The sequence below is a fragment of the Talpa occidentalis genome, unplaced genomic scaffold (assembly GCF_014898055.3).
Source record: "Talpa occidentalis isolate TD23 unplaced genomic scaffold, MPIMG_talOcc4v2.1 talOcc4.9, whole genome shotgun sequence".
Classification (NCBI taxonomy): Eukaryota; Metazoa; Chordata; class Mammalia; order Eulipotyphla; family Talpidae; genus Talpa; species Talpa occidentalis.
This window is the reverse complement of record NW_023605305.1, coordinates 56,350,494-56,367,254: the sequence shown is the minus strand read 5'-3', so window position 1 is coordinate 56,367,254 and position 16,761 is coordinate 56,350,494. Positions and strand designations below refer to the sequence as shown.

Genomic DNA, 16,761 nt, shown 5'->3' with positions numbered 1-16,761 from the left:
CGTCAGCAGGATAGGTTTTTTTGTTGTTGTTGTTTTTTTTTTTCCCTTTGAATGAGAGAGAGAGAGAGAAAGAGAAAGAGATTCAGATGTGTTGGGAGGCCGCAAACCAGACACATTTGGAATTTCTTCAGGCAAATGGGAGCTTAAAAGTGTGCATCTAAGACTTCAGGTTGCAAAGAATTACCGACACACACACACAAACACACACACACATACACACGTATATGCGCACACACAAACACACGCATCTCTCGCAGCTGCGAGCCACTTCGGTGTGCCTTTCATGCCAGAGTCCCCTGTTAAGGTGGCCGCGACTGATAATTAATCTCAGGCATCCAGCCGCTGCAATAGGCTTAAGCAGAAGATGAGGAGGGGCCGGGGAAGTGCGTCACCTGGTGGGGAAGGGGCTGTGTACATTTGATGACAAGCGGGAGGGCTGGGGGTTGAGGAGAGTGGGGACGGGAAATAGGTTCTGTGTGCTCTCCGGGGGTATTGTGTCAGGAGATGCAGGCTGGCTACCATGTGACGCGGTCCAGAGCTGAAGGGATTGGCCGAGGCAGCGCAGGCGGTGCAGCTCTGCTGGCTTGCTGTTCCTCTCCCTTTCTCTCGCAGCATCTTCTGGGGAGCCTCTAGGTGAAGCAGCACCGACAACATCCATGGCCTCTCTCTCGGCTTAGCACTTGTCTCCTTTGGCTTTGGCAGCAGACAGAGCCCGGCTCAGCAGCTGCATTGTGAGGACTTAGCTGGGACCTGGAGTCGTACCCTCCTGTATTTTTTCAGACTTCTTGGAAATTAAGGAATGCAATTCTGCCACCATGATGGAAGGTAGGATGCTTTCTGCTGTGGTTGACCGGTTTCGGGCAAGGTTTGGCTAGAACAGCCTTGTAGAATGTGTGGCAGCCTGTGTTTGTGTCAGTTCTAGAACCTGGTTGCCAGGATTTGCTAGCAGAAATGCTGCAGTTTGCTTGCAGTGGGTCAGGGCTCAGACTAATGGAATCAAACCACAGGGCTTCTGCTTAGCTCAGAACCTACAGGGCTCCTAGTTCTGTTGAGGAGAGAAAAACCTAAAGTGTTTGCATAGAGCTGAAATGAAGCTAGGAAAGAGCTTGCAGAGGAAATAAGTTGGAAGAGAAGATAAGGTTTTCTGCTCTGAGTTCCTGGGACTACACTGATTAAACATTTACAATGGAAACTTGTTTTCTGAAATTGACATTAGACAGGAGAGGTCATTGACAGAGTTATCCATACTGTCATTTTCAGCGAACTGTTTAAATTTTTTTCAATCTTGTAACATGGTTTTATCTCTGCAATTTATAGCTTATTGTTGGAATGAGACGTACAGCAAATTTAGTTCATAAGCTGGAGTTTATGGGAATGTCTTTGCAACAGAAGGAGCAATGTAAAGAAAATGTCTGGGCCTCTTGGCTCCTGATTCAGGGTCTTATCAGGTTAAAAAAAGAATTTTGTGTTTCCTAGTGTGTTCCCATGTAATGGTTCTTAGCCAAGCAGCAAATGATTACTTAATGATTACCTTTTTGCATTCAATATTAAGTGTAAGGAGGAACTTTCCCTGGGGAGAGGTTGTTTAAACTATATTTTATCCTGCTAAATTACCCTCTCAAGTCTGATACAGTGACAGCCAAGATTGTCTCAAAAAAGCAGCAAGCTGATAAAGAATGAAGCAGGCAGTCCTACCCTGGCTCTGATTTTCTGTTTCCCACTATAGGATGGTGCAAAACTCCTGGTCTCTCCTAAGATGACAGGCAGAAATTTGTCCCCAGCCTGGATTTCACAATGCAGAATTGAGTGTATAATGGATCTCAAATCAGCCATGAAAATGGCAGAGAGGCCACCTCTTAAGCTAAGGTCTATCCTACAGATTTTAAATATTCCTTAGAAATATACCAAAATGGTATAAAAGGAGGATGGTTTAAAAAATAGCAGTATAGTCTGTACTTATTTGGGAGAACTGAATTCTTTTTGTTTTCTCTGTCATCATGTCAAACATTGTTAATGTGATTTGAGGAAGTGAAGAATTCTACAGTCATGGACCATAGATTTTAGAAAATAGCCTTAAAAGAGAGATTGGATATCATTTTGTTACGGAGCCTGGTCTTGTTTGCAAAAGGTTCTCAAGCTAGTTCTTTAAATAGAGGCCTAAATAAATTGAGATTACTAATGCTCTAAGATTAAATCATTTTCATTAATTCAGATAGATCTAATCTTTGAATAGCAAAGCAAGACAAACAGAAAGATTATTACTGATACAGTTTTCAATTAAAAGCTCATGTGGATTATCCTGCTCAGTAAAAGAAAAAATAAAACCTACTATGTTTCTCCAGCTAGATTTCATATAGCACTTTTTTATGATAAATCTACTTTCTGATTATATTTTAATCTTACACAGGGATGTGAAAAATCTTTCATTTTACTTCTTACCTTGCCAACTAGGAAAGTAAAGTGTCTTCTTTGAAAGGTAACATTTATCGATGCTCATTAATGATTGTCCTGGTTATATTGTGTATTGTGCCATTCCAGAATGTCAGGTCAAAGCCCTGTGACAAGCTTATCTGACTTGCCTAAACCGAAATGAGAACTAACAAAGACTTGTGTTGGAGCTGAATTAGCGCTACTGATTTGGGTTTGCCAAATTTATCTAATGAAGGATGTCATTTCAGCACTTCTTTGAGTTAGAGGTGATACTATGGATGCAGTTGCCTTCATCAAGAACTTGAAAAAGAAATTGGACAGGTGCTCCCATTGACTTAAAGATATAAGTGAAACTAATATTTTTTATTAGTTTTTTAGTACCCTTAGTCCCCACTTAGGTGCTTTTCAAGATTAATTATCTTACTGGTTGAGAGACCTTAGAAAGGCAGGAAGCAGAAATCAATTTGCCTATCAATGGCCTTCCAACTTCCTTGCCACTCTTTTTTTAAAAAAAAGATGTATTTATTTATGCATATAAGAGCTGGGGTACAGGCCAGAGATGAGGGGGCGGTGAGAGGATTCACCAGAGACAGAGCGGGGACAGAACAGGCAGACTGACTGAAACACACTGCTGAGGGGAGCAGCGGGCAAGACAGGAGAGGTCTGTTTCGCCATATGGGTTTCTCTCTGGCTGGCCAGGGGATCGAACTCGTGCTGCAGAGGCTGCGGATTGCTTCATAGTATGGTGCTTAACCCCTTGCGCCACCAGAGAGGCCCTTGCCACTCTTTTTGATAATATGTGCATGTTTTGATATTGCTACCTAGAATTGTACTTCAGAATTATCCTGAAGGGGTGGTTTACAAGTTATTATTTCAACTTCATTTATCTCTGTAGGAAACCAGTCTGTTACATCTATCTTGATAAGATAAGAACCCCCTAAAACACACTATAAATCCTGCCACAGCAGCCCTCTCCTGAAAAATCAGTGGACTCTAAGAATGTGTCACCAAGTATCTCAGCATCTAGATAGAATTTGTCTCTTCATAAATCTCTCTCTGTCTCTCTGTTTCCGTCTTCCTCTCTCCCTCTCTCACATACACATGCACACACAGAAGCACATGCACAAGTATCTAGAAAAAAATTCACTTTTCTAGAATAAAGGAAGAAAGAAAGAGGACCTGCATTTGCATTCATGTGTGTATGTTTCTATGTTAGCTAAAGTGTTTGAGTCTACAGCTCAGGAAAAGCAGGGCCATGGTAACTTTTCAAAGCCACTTCTCTACTTTGTATAAGATAAGAGTAAACAAATATTCATCAGAAAGGCTTATGGTTTAGTTTGTGTTTTCATTTTGATGGAATAAGATATAGGCTCCATTCATTCAGTGCCTATGGGAAATCCTGGTCATAAATGAGGAATGATGCTACTTCCCAAGTGAGTCTAATATGGTAGAAGGCAATGAAATAAATCTGTGGAGATCTCACACAGGTTACTGTTATTCTTTGGGTCATGGTTCATTTCACATATTTTTATTCAAAATATGTTTAAGGCTTGATTAATTGATTCTTGTATTCTTTACTTTTTTGGCAGTGGTGAGTATTGAGTTGTGTCTTTCCTAAGAATGCCACATGATGGGATGCCTTATGTCATATGAATGTGAAGGGAAAGAGGATAAGCAAAGGGAATTATTTATTATATAGAGGGTATATATATATTGACTAAGCTTATAATGCAGTCTCTGTTTAGGACAACTATTCAAGACTGCTATTGTTTTTCATATATATCTTACTGTTTGAAAATGGCATTTTTGCTATCTCTTCTAAGATAAATAAACCTAAGTCAAGGTTTCTTAAGACATCAGTTTATTTGCAAGGCTGTACGGGAAGTTTTCCCTTGCTTATCCGGAACTAGACTGAAAGTGTTTGTGTTTTTAGTTTCATACACAGGTTCTTAATTTCTACAATGGGAAGATAAGTTTTAGGGTACCAGTGTTTTCCTGTATAACAATTTTGAAAATTAATCAGCATATTTTAAGGGTTTACTTGGTTTAAGTACAGGGTAACTCAATCAGCTTTAGTATATTTACTACTCAAAAGAATTCACAAATGAGTGTGTTCTGCATATAGTGTTTTTGCAAAATTACAGAAATAAAAAAATACATTGTGGCAAAAAATATATGGTGGACTAGAATTTGAGTACAAATTCATTTAACCACAAAATTCATATTTTTTACCCCTTATAACATTTTAACATGAGGGCCTTTTCTTTTTTTTTTCACTTTGTATCAAGGTAGGCATGCTAACCTAGTTGAAGACAATGACTTAGTTTCTTTGGTTGCATATTCTTTACCTCTCTTTCTTTTCAGTGAGTATGCTCAAAGAACCATGGCTTTTAATTCTTGTTAATACCTTGTATCTTCAAAATCATTATTTAGAAAACTTGAACAATTGGGGATTAACTAAACTTTTGTTGTTGCAATGAGCCTTAAAATAGCATTTTCCCCCATCTATAAATGGACTTTTATTTGTTTGAAAAATTCTTTGATGTGATCAAAAGGGGAAAAGGCATTTTGAAATTGGAACTCCTCATTTCTACTTAGCAGAGAAGTTTTAAAGAAATGCTCTAACTCTCCTACCAATTCCCTTCTCAGAAATGGTGAGGTTATTTTGGAAAATCTAAGCATGCATATGAAAATCTAATATAAGTTACATCACTTATGTAATTTCTCTCATTCCTTAAGACTGTATCAGAGAGAACCTCCTTACATGTTCTAAGTTTCCAACCAGTTTCAGTGTCAACTTTAAATCCCCAGAAAGAATATGTAGTCTTTAAGGAAATTAGCTTAGATGAACCATACTAGAAAATAGTGGATAATTCTTCCTATTGGATTTGGAGCACACACTATGCACCTTTCAAATAAATAAGCTGAAGGAAGTCACCTACTTGCAATTTTCATGTTTCTGATTTTGAAACATAAAATTTTATGTTTTATAGAACAATGATATAAATGATGGTTAGAGTCTCACCCTAGTCCATCAAAGGCTATGAACCAATTATCTAGCTGACATACTAAATATTTACATGCAATGTATAAAAAATGGTATAGTTGCTGTATAATTAGCCAGAAGAGAACAACATTAAATGTACTTTTGATTTCAAATGTTACTAACTGGTGGGGGGGGCAGGGAGAATTTTAATTAGAGGACAATGAGATGGAGAGAAAGTGTGAAGGGGGTTTTAGATATTTTCAGAAATTTCATAGATTCATGCACTGGATTTTTCAATTATATTCCATTTTACAACTGTACTTGTGGTTTACCTTCTCTCATTTAAATTTTATCATATCTACTGCTGTTAAATTGTAATTAGTTTCATTATGTAAGCTCATAAATGGAATTAAGAAAGGGAGAGAGAAATTACTGAGATAACTGTAAAGGAATTGAAAGGGAGAGAAAGGTTAAGGGATTATAATGGATTTGGGTTTGTGTGTCTAAAAAAGTTTCTGAAGAAACTGAACCATAAGAAAGAGATCACAGACAGAAGGGAATTTGGTGGGGGAGGCGGTAGGGGCACAGTAAATATAAGATCCTCCTGAGGAGACAGTGGGGTGTAGAGGAGAGTACCTAGCAGGTATTATCTCACTGGATTTTCCTCTGACTACCCAACACTTCTATGGGCACAGGATGGCTTGTCTGCCAGAGAGAGAAGTAGTGGGGAGGGCTGATTCCCCATTCTTGGAACATACACCACATTTAACTACATCTACAGAATATTGGGAAGATATTTAGTATCTCTATTTAAGTACCTTATGTAATGTCACTTGCTTTTTAAAAAAATTTCCACATCTTCTTATTCCTTTGGAAATTCATAGCATACAAGGGCCTGAACATTGCCTCTTCAAGTTTATCTAATAACTCACTTACACTGACAGCCCTCCTACCTGCCTCAGAGTGTTTAGAACAAATCCTTTCCTGCCCAGGGCTTTTTCCTCTTCTAGAAATGTCCTGTCCACTGATTTTCCTGTGGTTCCAACAAAACTACCACCTCCTTGGAATGCCTTCCCCTCATCCCAGCTCCCAAACACACACCCTAGGCCATGGACCCATCTTAGTTTCTTCTCTCTCCTCATGCCTATATTTATCATTCCTAAGGTTTGATGATATGTGGGCTAAATCCCTCACTAGGGGCCTCCCTGGTGGCATAGGTGGTTGAGCCCTGCACTGTGAAGCTGTCTGCAGCCTCTGCAGCATGGGTTCAATCCCCGCCAGCTGGCGAGAATCCCACATGGTGAAGCAGACCTCTCCTGTCTCGCCCGCTGCTCCCTTCAGCAGTGTATTTCATCAGTCTACCTGTTCTGTTGCCCGCTCTGTCTCTGGTGAATCCTCTCACCCTCCCACGCATCTGGCCTGTACCCCAGCACTTGTATAAATAATAAAAAAAAGTCTTAAAAATAAATAAATAAATAAATGAATAAATCCCCTCACTAGAAAGTAAGTTCCATGAGGGCAGGAACCTGGTCTATCTTATTCACCCCTGCATCCTTAACTTACAACACACACGTGGCTACTCAGCACTTATTCACCTACTGAGTAAATGAATAAAACCAGATATAATGACTTTTTTACATTTTTAGGTATTATTTTGGGCATGATGGTGGGTACAAAAAATAAATGTTCACATTTATATTCTCACTGGAGGTCTATAAACACGAATAATTAGGGAAAAGATTGTGTATTATGAATTACTAAATTGTGAGATACACATCATGTATTTTGAGAAACAAAAGAAATAATTCATTAGGAACTGTGTACTTGAGTTTGAATTATTTTATTGATTAGCTCAATAAAAATGAAATGATTTTATCCTGGAAAAAGACAAGTTAGGACACAACTATTCAGAGAAATTCCCAGAGCAGTGCTCTTGATATCCTGCACATTTTCTTTTCTCTCTTCCTTCTGATTTCTGTGTGTTTTGGCCTTTTCTTCCTCTACTTTTCTCTTTCTTCCATCCCATCTTTCCCTTTTGTGGCTTGTTTTCATATTTTCTGATTCATAATCAAACCTGAAAATAGTAGCTTCTGGAGCTAGAGAGTTTAACTTGGAATTTAGAAAAGCATTTTTAACTAAACAAATGAATGCAAATGGGTGTCCTATTGTACAATGCACGTATGCAGTACAATGTGGTGGATGGTTTACGAGGTTTTCCAGGTGCCAAATTGTTTCTGATTGGAGAAATAATCAATATGCTCACTGAATATGTGCAATCTGAATTTTTTTTGGTAGAGCATGGATCTAGAAATCAGACTTAGGTTTAAGTCTAAGTATTGTTGCTGCTTGGCTGTATGCCTTGAGAATGTTATTTAACTTTCTTGGGGTTTGGTTTCCTTGCAAACAAAATGAGAGGACTGATCTGCCATTCCTCTAGAATTTCCAGTTCTATTAGTCTGTGGTATTTGCTGAATGGCTTGGAGCCCCCATATTTATTTCCTCTAAGATTTGATGTCAAGTGATTGATTCCTCTTCCTTCCACCTCAAAATATACTTGTTCATGGCACAAAAGGTAATTCAGATTTGTTACTATTTGCTGGTAGAATCTTCTATAGTTCTTTGGTATGTAAGCCACAGGTTATCTTTGCATCTTTGCTATAATGAAAAACAAAAATGTATGTATGCAATCCTCATTGATAGAACATTTATATCTTCTCAAAAGTTATATATGGAAGTTATTTATATACATGTTAGACATGGTTGTAGGTGTTAAAGATTCAATAGTGAATAACAGATAAAAATTCCTGCCTTGGAAATCTTCCTATTTATTTTTTAAAGATTTATTTATTTATACAAGAACTGGGGTACAGGCCAGATGCGTGGGAGGGTGAGAGGATTCACCAGAGACAGAGCGGGGAACAGAACAGGTAGACTGATGAAATACACTGCTGAGGAGAGCAGCGGGTGAGACTGGGGAGAGCAGCGGGTGAGGAGAGGTCTGCCTCACCATGTGGGACCCTCGCCAGCCAGGATCAAACCGGTGCTGCAGAGGCTGTGGACACCTTCACATTGCTGCACTCAACCGCCTGCGCCACCAGGGGAGGCCCTGGAAATCTTCCTATTTATTGCAAGAGAGAGGTGACAAAAATAAAACACAGAGCACGTGAGATGGATATAAGGATTTTGGAGAATTAAGTGAAAACAGAACACAAAGGAAAGAGTGATAGGGTTGGGGCAGATGGGATTGCAGTTGTAAATAGGTTGGTGATAGAGCTCTCCTTTAAGTACACATCTGAGCAAACGCTTTGTGGAGGGGAGGAAGTGAGCAATCTTATAATTATTTGGAGGAAGAATCCAAAAAACTGGGGAATGGACAAGTACAAGGATTCAAAATGTGGGCAGATCAGCCAGGAGGCTATGTCTCTAGAGCAAAGGATAGGGGAATGTTCAAGAAAGGGACTCAGAAATGTAATAAACAAATACATAGCTGATTGTCTTTGATTGCTTGCAAAATTAGTTTCCTTTTGTGGAATTCTGGAAGCATAAGCCTGTTTTATCAGTGTGTCTGGCGACAAGTGGACATTCAGAACCCTAGCATTCTGACACTGGTTCTGAGACTACCTTGTGATGGTACACCTCAGATGCATTCTTCCCACATATTTAAGTAAATGGTTGGGTATCATTCTTGCCTTTGCTCATGCTTCCAAGCCTAAAGTTAGAGCTGAGAGCTCAACTGCTACAATTCTAGGCCTAAACATTTCCACATAGGAGAGAGAGCCCCATGTGAAGGGTGACTTCAGAATCAGAATGATACATAAATTCACAAATGTTTTTGCCTATATGCCAAAGGCCTTCTCTTTTTTTTTTTTTTTTTATATCCACTTCTGTTGTGTATCAGGATTAGTTTTTTAGGGTGTTTTTTAAACACCATGCAGAGTCACACATGTTACCTATCTTTAGCAAACTGTGTAATGAGGAAAATATTGTGTTCACTTAGGACATCGTCCTACAATTATGTGACATTTGCTCGTGCTTCAAAGTTTCCAAAATGCTCCATTTATCGGTAGATGCATCTGAAACTTTTCCTTTAATCTCAGGTGAACTTGCTAGACACTTTGCATATGATAGCAAAATAAAAGGCAGTCTGGTATCCATCCTCAGAAGTTTAGAGTCTAGTATATTTTATCACAAACTTGTGCACATAGTTTATTCTCAAATCATCCCTGGTGGGAGAAAGAATAGGTTTTACTCTCCTTATTTTACAGAAAGGGAACAAATATACCCCAATGGGGTTATGTGACTCGCTCCCCTCGCCAAGTGCAGAATTAGCATATATTAGCCATGTGGCTCCAATCAAGTGCTCTTTATTTGATAATTAGGTCACTGGAAAGTCCTGCTCATCTTGTTTTGCCTGGGTCTCTAGTTCACAAGGAAACAGCATATTCTCTAGATTTGATATGGTATTTCAAAAGCCTCTACAGAAGTAAGCAAGTTAATTTTATTATCACATCATGACCCTCCTGGCCAGACATCAGATTGAAGAAGGCCATCTAACACAAAAGTGTTTTCCGCAGTGAACCCGTTTCTGTGGCATGCACTGGTTTCCTAGAATTTTATGACCAGAAAACACATGTGATATCCCTAAGCCAATGGACTCCAAACTTACACAACTTATATTCTACAAAACAGTTTATCAAGAAGTCTGGCTCCCTCTATGAACAAAGGCTCTTTCTTCCTGAGAAGGACAGATCTGTGTTCACTGACATTTTCTGAAAACCTTGGCCATTATTGTCAAACTGTGATGGTGTGTTCCACCATGGGTGATTAATCAATCTAGCCCAGCCTCATTCTGAAGTTGAGGAGACCAAATCTAAGTGAAACAATGTAACCAACTATTTTTATTCTCTCTATAAGAGGACAAACGTTATTTTAGTAATGATTCCAAAAATGTGACTAGACAAAGATTTAGATCCTGGGTGTCCTTCACATTCAAAGGTGCTAAGGTTGGTTGGGTGACTGCCCAAAGACACACAAATGACTGTGTTCCCAAGGACCATGGCTCAACTGAGTCCACATATAATGTGGCCATTTATAGCTCTCTCCTGTGTGTCCATGGCTTATGCATCTGCTGCCAGTGAGTCAGTGCCGGGTGGTGGGAAGGAGCAGAACTTGAAGGAGCTGTACCTCTTGGCAAGCTGTATGACCTTGAGTGAGTTCTGGGACTGCTTTGGCCTCAGCCTCTCCACTGTAAGGTAGGAATAATGGTGGCACTTTACATTGAAGAATCATTCTGAAGTTCAAATGAAATAACAAATATGAAAATATCTGGAAAATCATGGTACAGATGTCCATTGTTTTCTCAAATGGTTGTTTCTCAGCCTGGCTATTACCTATAGTTTCTTAGTGTTCAGTGGTGCTGCTGCTTGTTATTTTGCTTTTTAAGTGGGTTATCACTGTATCTTTGCAGCAAATAAGCATTCAATTCTCTTCTTCTCTTCAATATACTCTTAATTACTAGCACATTCTGTCACCCTCTATTTCCAATGCCATGTGCTCCACTGTCCTATGTTGACCATGGTAAGTAGCACTAATCAGTCATAGCTGTCTTTTTCTCTGCATCTATCTCAACATCACATTCCAGCCCACCTCTGCCAGTTGATTGGCACATGAGATGATAATACTTTGTTAGCCCTAACATGATCAGTATCCCAAAGTTCAAGTACAGTGAATAAAACTGGAATATAGGTAGTCTAACTGTGGAGCCAGTCTGACATATGTCCTTAGTAAATCACTGAAAATTGACATGTGAAAAATTGTCCCTACCATTCATTGTGCTAACAATGGTAGGAAATGATCTGTAAACCCTACAGCAGGTTGGAGACTATTCCTGTACTGTTAGCTCTAACCACTAATCTCTCTTCACCCTTGTGTCTACCAGATCGTCAAGTCAGCGTCAGAGCTTAGATTCATTTCTCATTCCTCCTTCTTTCCTGCTTCAGAGCAATAGAGCTTCTAGTGTTTTCAATGATCCTTCTAAGTAGCTCTTCACTCTGTTCTCTTGCTTTCATCCTTTCATCTCCTGCCACCATACCTGGTTTTATCTTGCAACTTCCACCTTTTTTTGTTTTTTTTTTTTAAGATTTATTTATTTATGCATACAAGAACTGGGGTACAGGCCAGAGGTTTGGGGGTTGAGAAGATTCACCAGAGACAGAACAGGCAGAACAGGCAGATTGACTGAAATACATTGCTAAGGGGAGCAGCGGGTGAGACAGGAGATGTCTGCTGCACCATGTGTGTTGCTCCCTGGCAGGGGATGATCTTGTGCTGCAGAGGCTCTGGATAGCTTCATAGTTATAGTTAATAGTTAATAGCTGCGTGTTAACCCTTTGCACTACCAGGGAGACCCTGCTTCCACCTTTCAATCCGTCCCTCTCACAGCTGAAAAAGAGATCACTTTCCTTACCTGCCTGTGTTTGCTTCCCATCCTTCTAAGATGAAGTTCAAATGCCTTTGCATGCTATACAATACTTCCACATATGGGCTGCTTTATTCCCTCCTGTTCAACTGCCCCAGTCAGATAGGAGTTTGGAATCAGGCCAACCTAGATTAGACTTCAAGTGTGTGACCTCGGGGAGATAGTGAACCTGTTTCCTCATCTGGAAAATGGGAGTGATAATAATTGCTTTCTCGTGGGTAATTTAATAATGCAAGTAAGGATTAAATCAAAATGTGCACTTGTAGCACTTAAGAGTTTCCAGAAATAGAGATTGTGTGGAAGGAAAAAGAGAGAGGGAGAGAGAGAATTTTTTAAGGTATCAGTTAACTTGATTATAGTGACTGGTTCGGCAAGTGCAAAATCCATAAAGCAGAGTGGCAGACTGGAAACTTAAGTGAGGTTGGTGTTACAGTCTGAGGCAAGGTATTAAGCTATCAATAAATCTTAGCTATTATTTTCTGTTAAGTGCATCACAATCTTACATTTACTTTGTTCTTCCCCCAAGGACCAAGGCCTCTTCCTTCCCCCAAGAACAGGGACTCCACCCCCCCTTACTCCTTTTCATATTATCAGTGCACAGCATGGGTTCATGCTGAAGAAAAAGCCAATGAATGAATGAGTCCTGTCCAGATATCACAGGCTTTTGCGAGTATGTTCGAGTCATCCGGTTTATGGTTATACTGACAATTTAATAAGTCAATATATGCAAAACATTTAGAAGACTATTTGGTCCATAGTAAAGCTTTTTAGATGTTACTCTAAGACTCCAATATGGTTCCTAGATGTCAAGCAGTATGGTATTGTCCTCTCTGCTCTCCCCAAAGCACCCATCTGCCATGTAGGACTACTCTGGCTGAGAGCCACACTCTGATTCCAGGAGCATGCAGGTAATCCAGTATCTCACATTTTGCCTGACTCCTTTAATTGTTTTCCTCTCATTTTAAGAGGACCATGTTTCATTGTAGAAAACTTGGAATGTGAAAGGTACAAAGAAAAAATCAAAATCATCAATAATCTCATTATTATGAAATCCAAACAACCATTGCTACATTTTGTTGAGTGTAGAGTATGGGCTTTAGGGACAGATAATCTGAAGCTCTTTAAGCTTCAGCAGTATCATCAGTCATGTGAGTGAAATAATTTAATACCCACCCCATGAGATTGTGGGTAAATTATGCATAGACTTCATCTAGCACTTAGCTGGAATATTAAAGACCCATCAATGTTAGCTTTTTATAACTTTCTGACTAAAGTATAACTTAAGTCAGAAAAACCAATTTTATCATTACATACATGTGCATATATGTACATGTATATGTGTTCCTTCTCATTTCACATTAGATTGTAACCACTATCCTAATCAATGTGCATATTTGTTAAAAGGTTATAAGGGTTAAATGAGTTTAATATATTATATAATATATTATTATAAAGCATTATATATATCTGATCTATAACATACATAAAGAAGATTATTTGGTACAGAGTAAATGTTCAATAGGAAGGGTTAGCTATCATCATCATGATAGCTCAATAAGAAGGGTTACCATCATCATGAACTAGTCTTCAAAAGCATTACTTTTACCAGTTGTATAATATTCATTATATCATCATTTCTTTCATTTATCCCCTATTGCCAGACTGGAGCCTGATGTGTGCACTGAGCTAGAATGGCTCATATTAATGAATGACATGGTATGGTACGAATTCTTGGTTTTCTTTTAATACTAAAGATTCATGAGGTACTGAGAGCTCTGACTTGGATTCAAGTCCTGACAGTCAGCTGAGTGATGTTTGGACAAAGTGTTTAATGTTGGGAAGAGAAAGAAAAGTAGTAGAAGGAGAAAACTGATTTAATTAAAAAAAATTCTATTGTCTCCTCACTCCTTTTTTTATTAGCTATAAGTATGGGACCAAGAATTTGTCAGATAGTTAAAAATTTTTTATCTCCTCTTTGAAGGTCCTGGCTATGTATTTTGGACATGTCACTGTATCTTTATTTTACCATCTTAGAATACTAAACAATATGAGCTTCCCTCCCTTTCTTAGTTGTAAATATCAAAGCACAAAATATGTGAAAGTATTTTGAATATAGATTTTTATATAAAATATAGTGTAGTGTTTGGGTTATATTTTCTCATATTTTATATTTTGGAAACAGTTCTCAAGTAAGGGTTTAGGTGAGATAATTTTGAAGATGCTAACTAGTTTTAAGATTATATGATCCAGTATGAAGGTTACAGGATGAATCCTTACAACAGTTAACCCTTCTCCCCAGTTGCCACCTTTCATTCATACAAATGATTTTCCCCATTTTTGGATACTGGAAGATGAACATGTTTCTTGATTTAATGAACTATTTATTGGAACAGGGAAAGCTATATGTAATTTTGTTCAACTGGGGAAAATTAATATCTCTACTAATGAATATATAGTGATACAATTTGAAATGCATTTAAAAGTATGTTCAGTTGAAGTCAATCTTGGCCTAGTTACAAAACCAAATATAGTACTATATATAATTTCACTCAATCTAAGTGCCAGAACAAATTATTTAATCTGGATTTCTTGTCTTGTGTTTTCTGCTATCTTCTATCTTTGGCACAACCCACTTCAAGTTGACACAGGAAGAATAGAGCTCATTGCTTTCTTGATAAGATTTTGACTAGGATGCACAGGCAGTTCTTAAGTAACAGTGGAATGCTGTGAGAACCCCATCTGGCTCTAGGTGTGGAGTATAAGTGAGCAAGACATAGGAATCTTACTGTCATGGAACTTGCATTCCAGTATCAGAAGTCAAGACTGCCAAGCCTAATGAATGAACAAGATAATTGTAGGTATTGGTAAAATCACTAGACAAAATTAACAAAATGGAATTATGTGGAAGAAAATGAGGAGTGCTGGTGGATGATACTTTAGGTGATCAGACAAGTAATTTGAGATAGTTCTTGTTCACATGGTGACATAGAGCAGTGTTAAGGATACAGGCCTGGAACTTGGTAAACAGGTGTGATTGAAGACCAGTGAAGGAAGGGGATGGAAGCAGGAGAAAAGGAAGGCAAGATTCAGGTCAGGCAGGGCTTTTAGAGCAATGGAGATGGATCTGGAATTTACTCTGAAGCAATGGAAAGCCACTGGAGGGGTTTAAGTAGAAGGTCATACTTTCATTTGCATCTTTAAACAATTGCTTTGGATGTTTGATGAACTTGAGTAGTTACAGATGACATTCTGGTTTTCCTTTTTCCCTTTTGAGAGGAGATTTTCTTAAGACTGTGTTTGAATAAAAATATTCTGGTTTTATTTACTTTTTGTTTGCTTGCTTAATTTCAGAAAAGCTAAGAGCGTTTGGAAGGGATTGTGATGCCCTTCACCCAAGCACTCGGAGTCATCACTACAGAGGACTCAGAGTGAAGGTTTAATTCAGCTATTGAATAGACTCTTTTTCCTAACCCAAATGGTTCTGGCATTAGACTTTTTCAGAGACATGTTGACAGATGAAAATAATGAAGATATTGGAGATACAAGTATATCATGTGCTTTTTTTTTTTTTTTCATGTCCTTGTTTATAAACGGCTTTGAAACACTTTAGTTCTTTGATAGTTATTTGGACACTGAATCAGTTAGTTTATCAGACTGGCTTTCATCACTGAGACTCTTTCTCTCTAGGCCAGATCTGAAAGATAGTAGTACTTAAGACATCTTACTGTTGACAGAGATTGACCTCTTCATGTTCCATTTGTATCCACAAATGTTTCCATTAAAACCTTGTGTCCTCTATGAATTTCATTGACTGAGAGGCCTGCTGTCCTTAATAGGTTCTCCTGTGCATTCCTCCAACTCTCCAGCTCTTCTCTTCCTACCCGAGGTGCTGAAACTATGTTCTAAGACTCGATTGTACCCCAGAGGGAAATAAATGAGACTTTCTATAAGTGATTGCTGTTCCTACTCCAGGCTTTTTAAACTAAGGACTCTGATTTTTTCTGTAATTACTGACATGATATAGCAGACAAGTACATAGGTTTGGAAGTGAACTGACCTACTTCAAATCCTGCCTCTGCAGCTGACTGGCTCTACCTTTGGGCAAGTTTCCTTCCTCCCTTCCTACCGCTCTGTTCTCCCACCCCCTTCCTTTTTCCTTCTTTTGCAGCTTTTTCATTTATTACAAATTCACAGAATTGTTAGCAGGTATTTATTGAGGTTCCAAATATTGTGCTAGGTACTAGGTGTAGATGGTGAGTAAACATCACCATCACAGACTTTGTGGAACTTACTGTCTAGTCACAGAGACATTAAATTCATGCAGATAAGTATGGCCTTTCCATTCATTGGCTATTGCTGTTATTATTATAATTGCTGTTGTCATTGTTAATATTACACCCACCTCATGCCTGTATATATTTGATTCTGTGAGATTTTCTAGACTTGCTACTGGTGTTCTAAAAATGTCTCTTGACTGTGTCCTTGGTCATTTCCAAGGGCTGCCCTGCATCTGTGCTCTGAGTCCTGCCAGCTTCCCTAGTTTCTGACCTGTATCTGAGTAGTTTCTGGGGCTAGTCACACATATTTTGGGCTTCATACATTCTTTAACTCTTCCAAATTCCTAGGAAGGTTCCTGATCTTATTACTATATCTCTCAAATGCCAATCAAATCCCAACCTAACAACTGTCTTGCTGCTAATCTGTCCTAAAGGAAGGAGGAAACTTTTAGGAGATTTTTCTGAGATAAAAGGAGAGTGCCTCCCTCTCTGTTTAAATCCTTTTGAAGGGTTAATTGCTATATCCACCCTTCACTGAAAGCACAGGTTCTGGCTGAACCATGAGCCTGGGGGATATTTCTTCCAGAAAG

General features: G+C 38.7%; 1 protein-coding gene across 2 annotated transcripts in view; it reads left to right on the top strand.

Annotated features, from left to right (window-relative positions):
- Positions 1 to 521: 521 nt before the first annotated feature.
- SGIP1 (SH3GL interacting endocytic adaptor 1) overlaps positions 522 to 16,761 on the top strand; it is a 171,945-nt gene continuing 155,705 nt past the window's right edge. For both annotated transcript variants that reach the window (XM_054690962.1, XM_037498299.2), the window contains exon 1: positions 522 to 825. In XM_054690962.1, the coding sequence (XP_054546937.1) occupies positions 816 to 825 (10 nt within the window). In that variant the 5' untranslated portion in view covers positions 522 to 815. The remainder of the gene's footprint in view (positions 826 to 16,761) is intronic.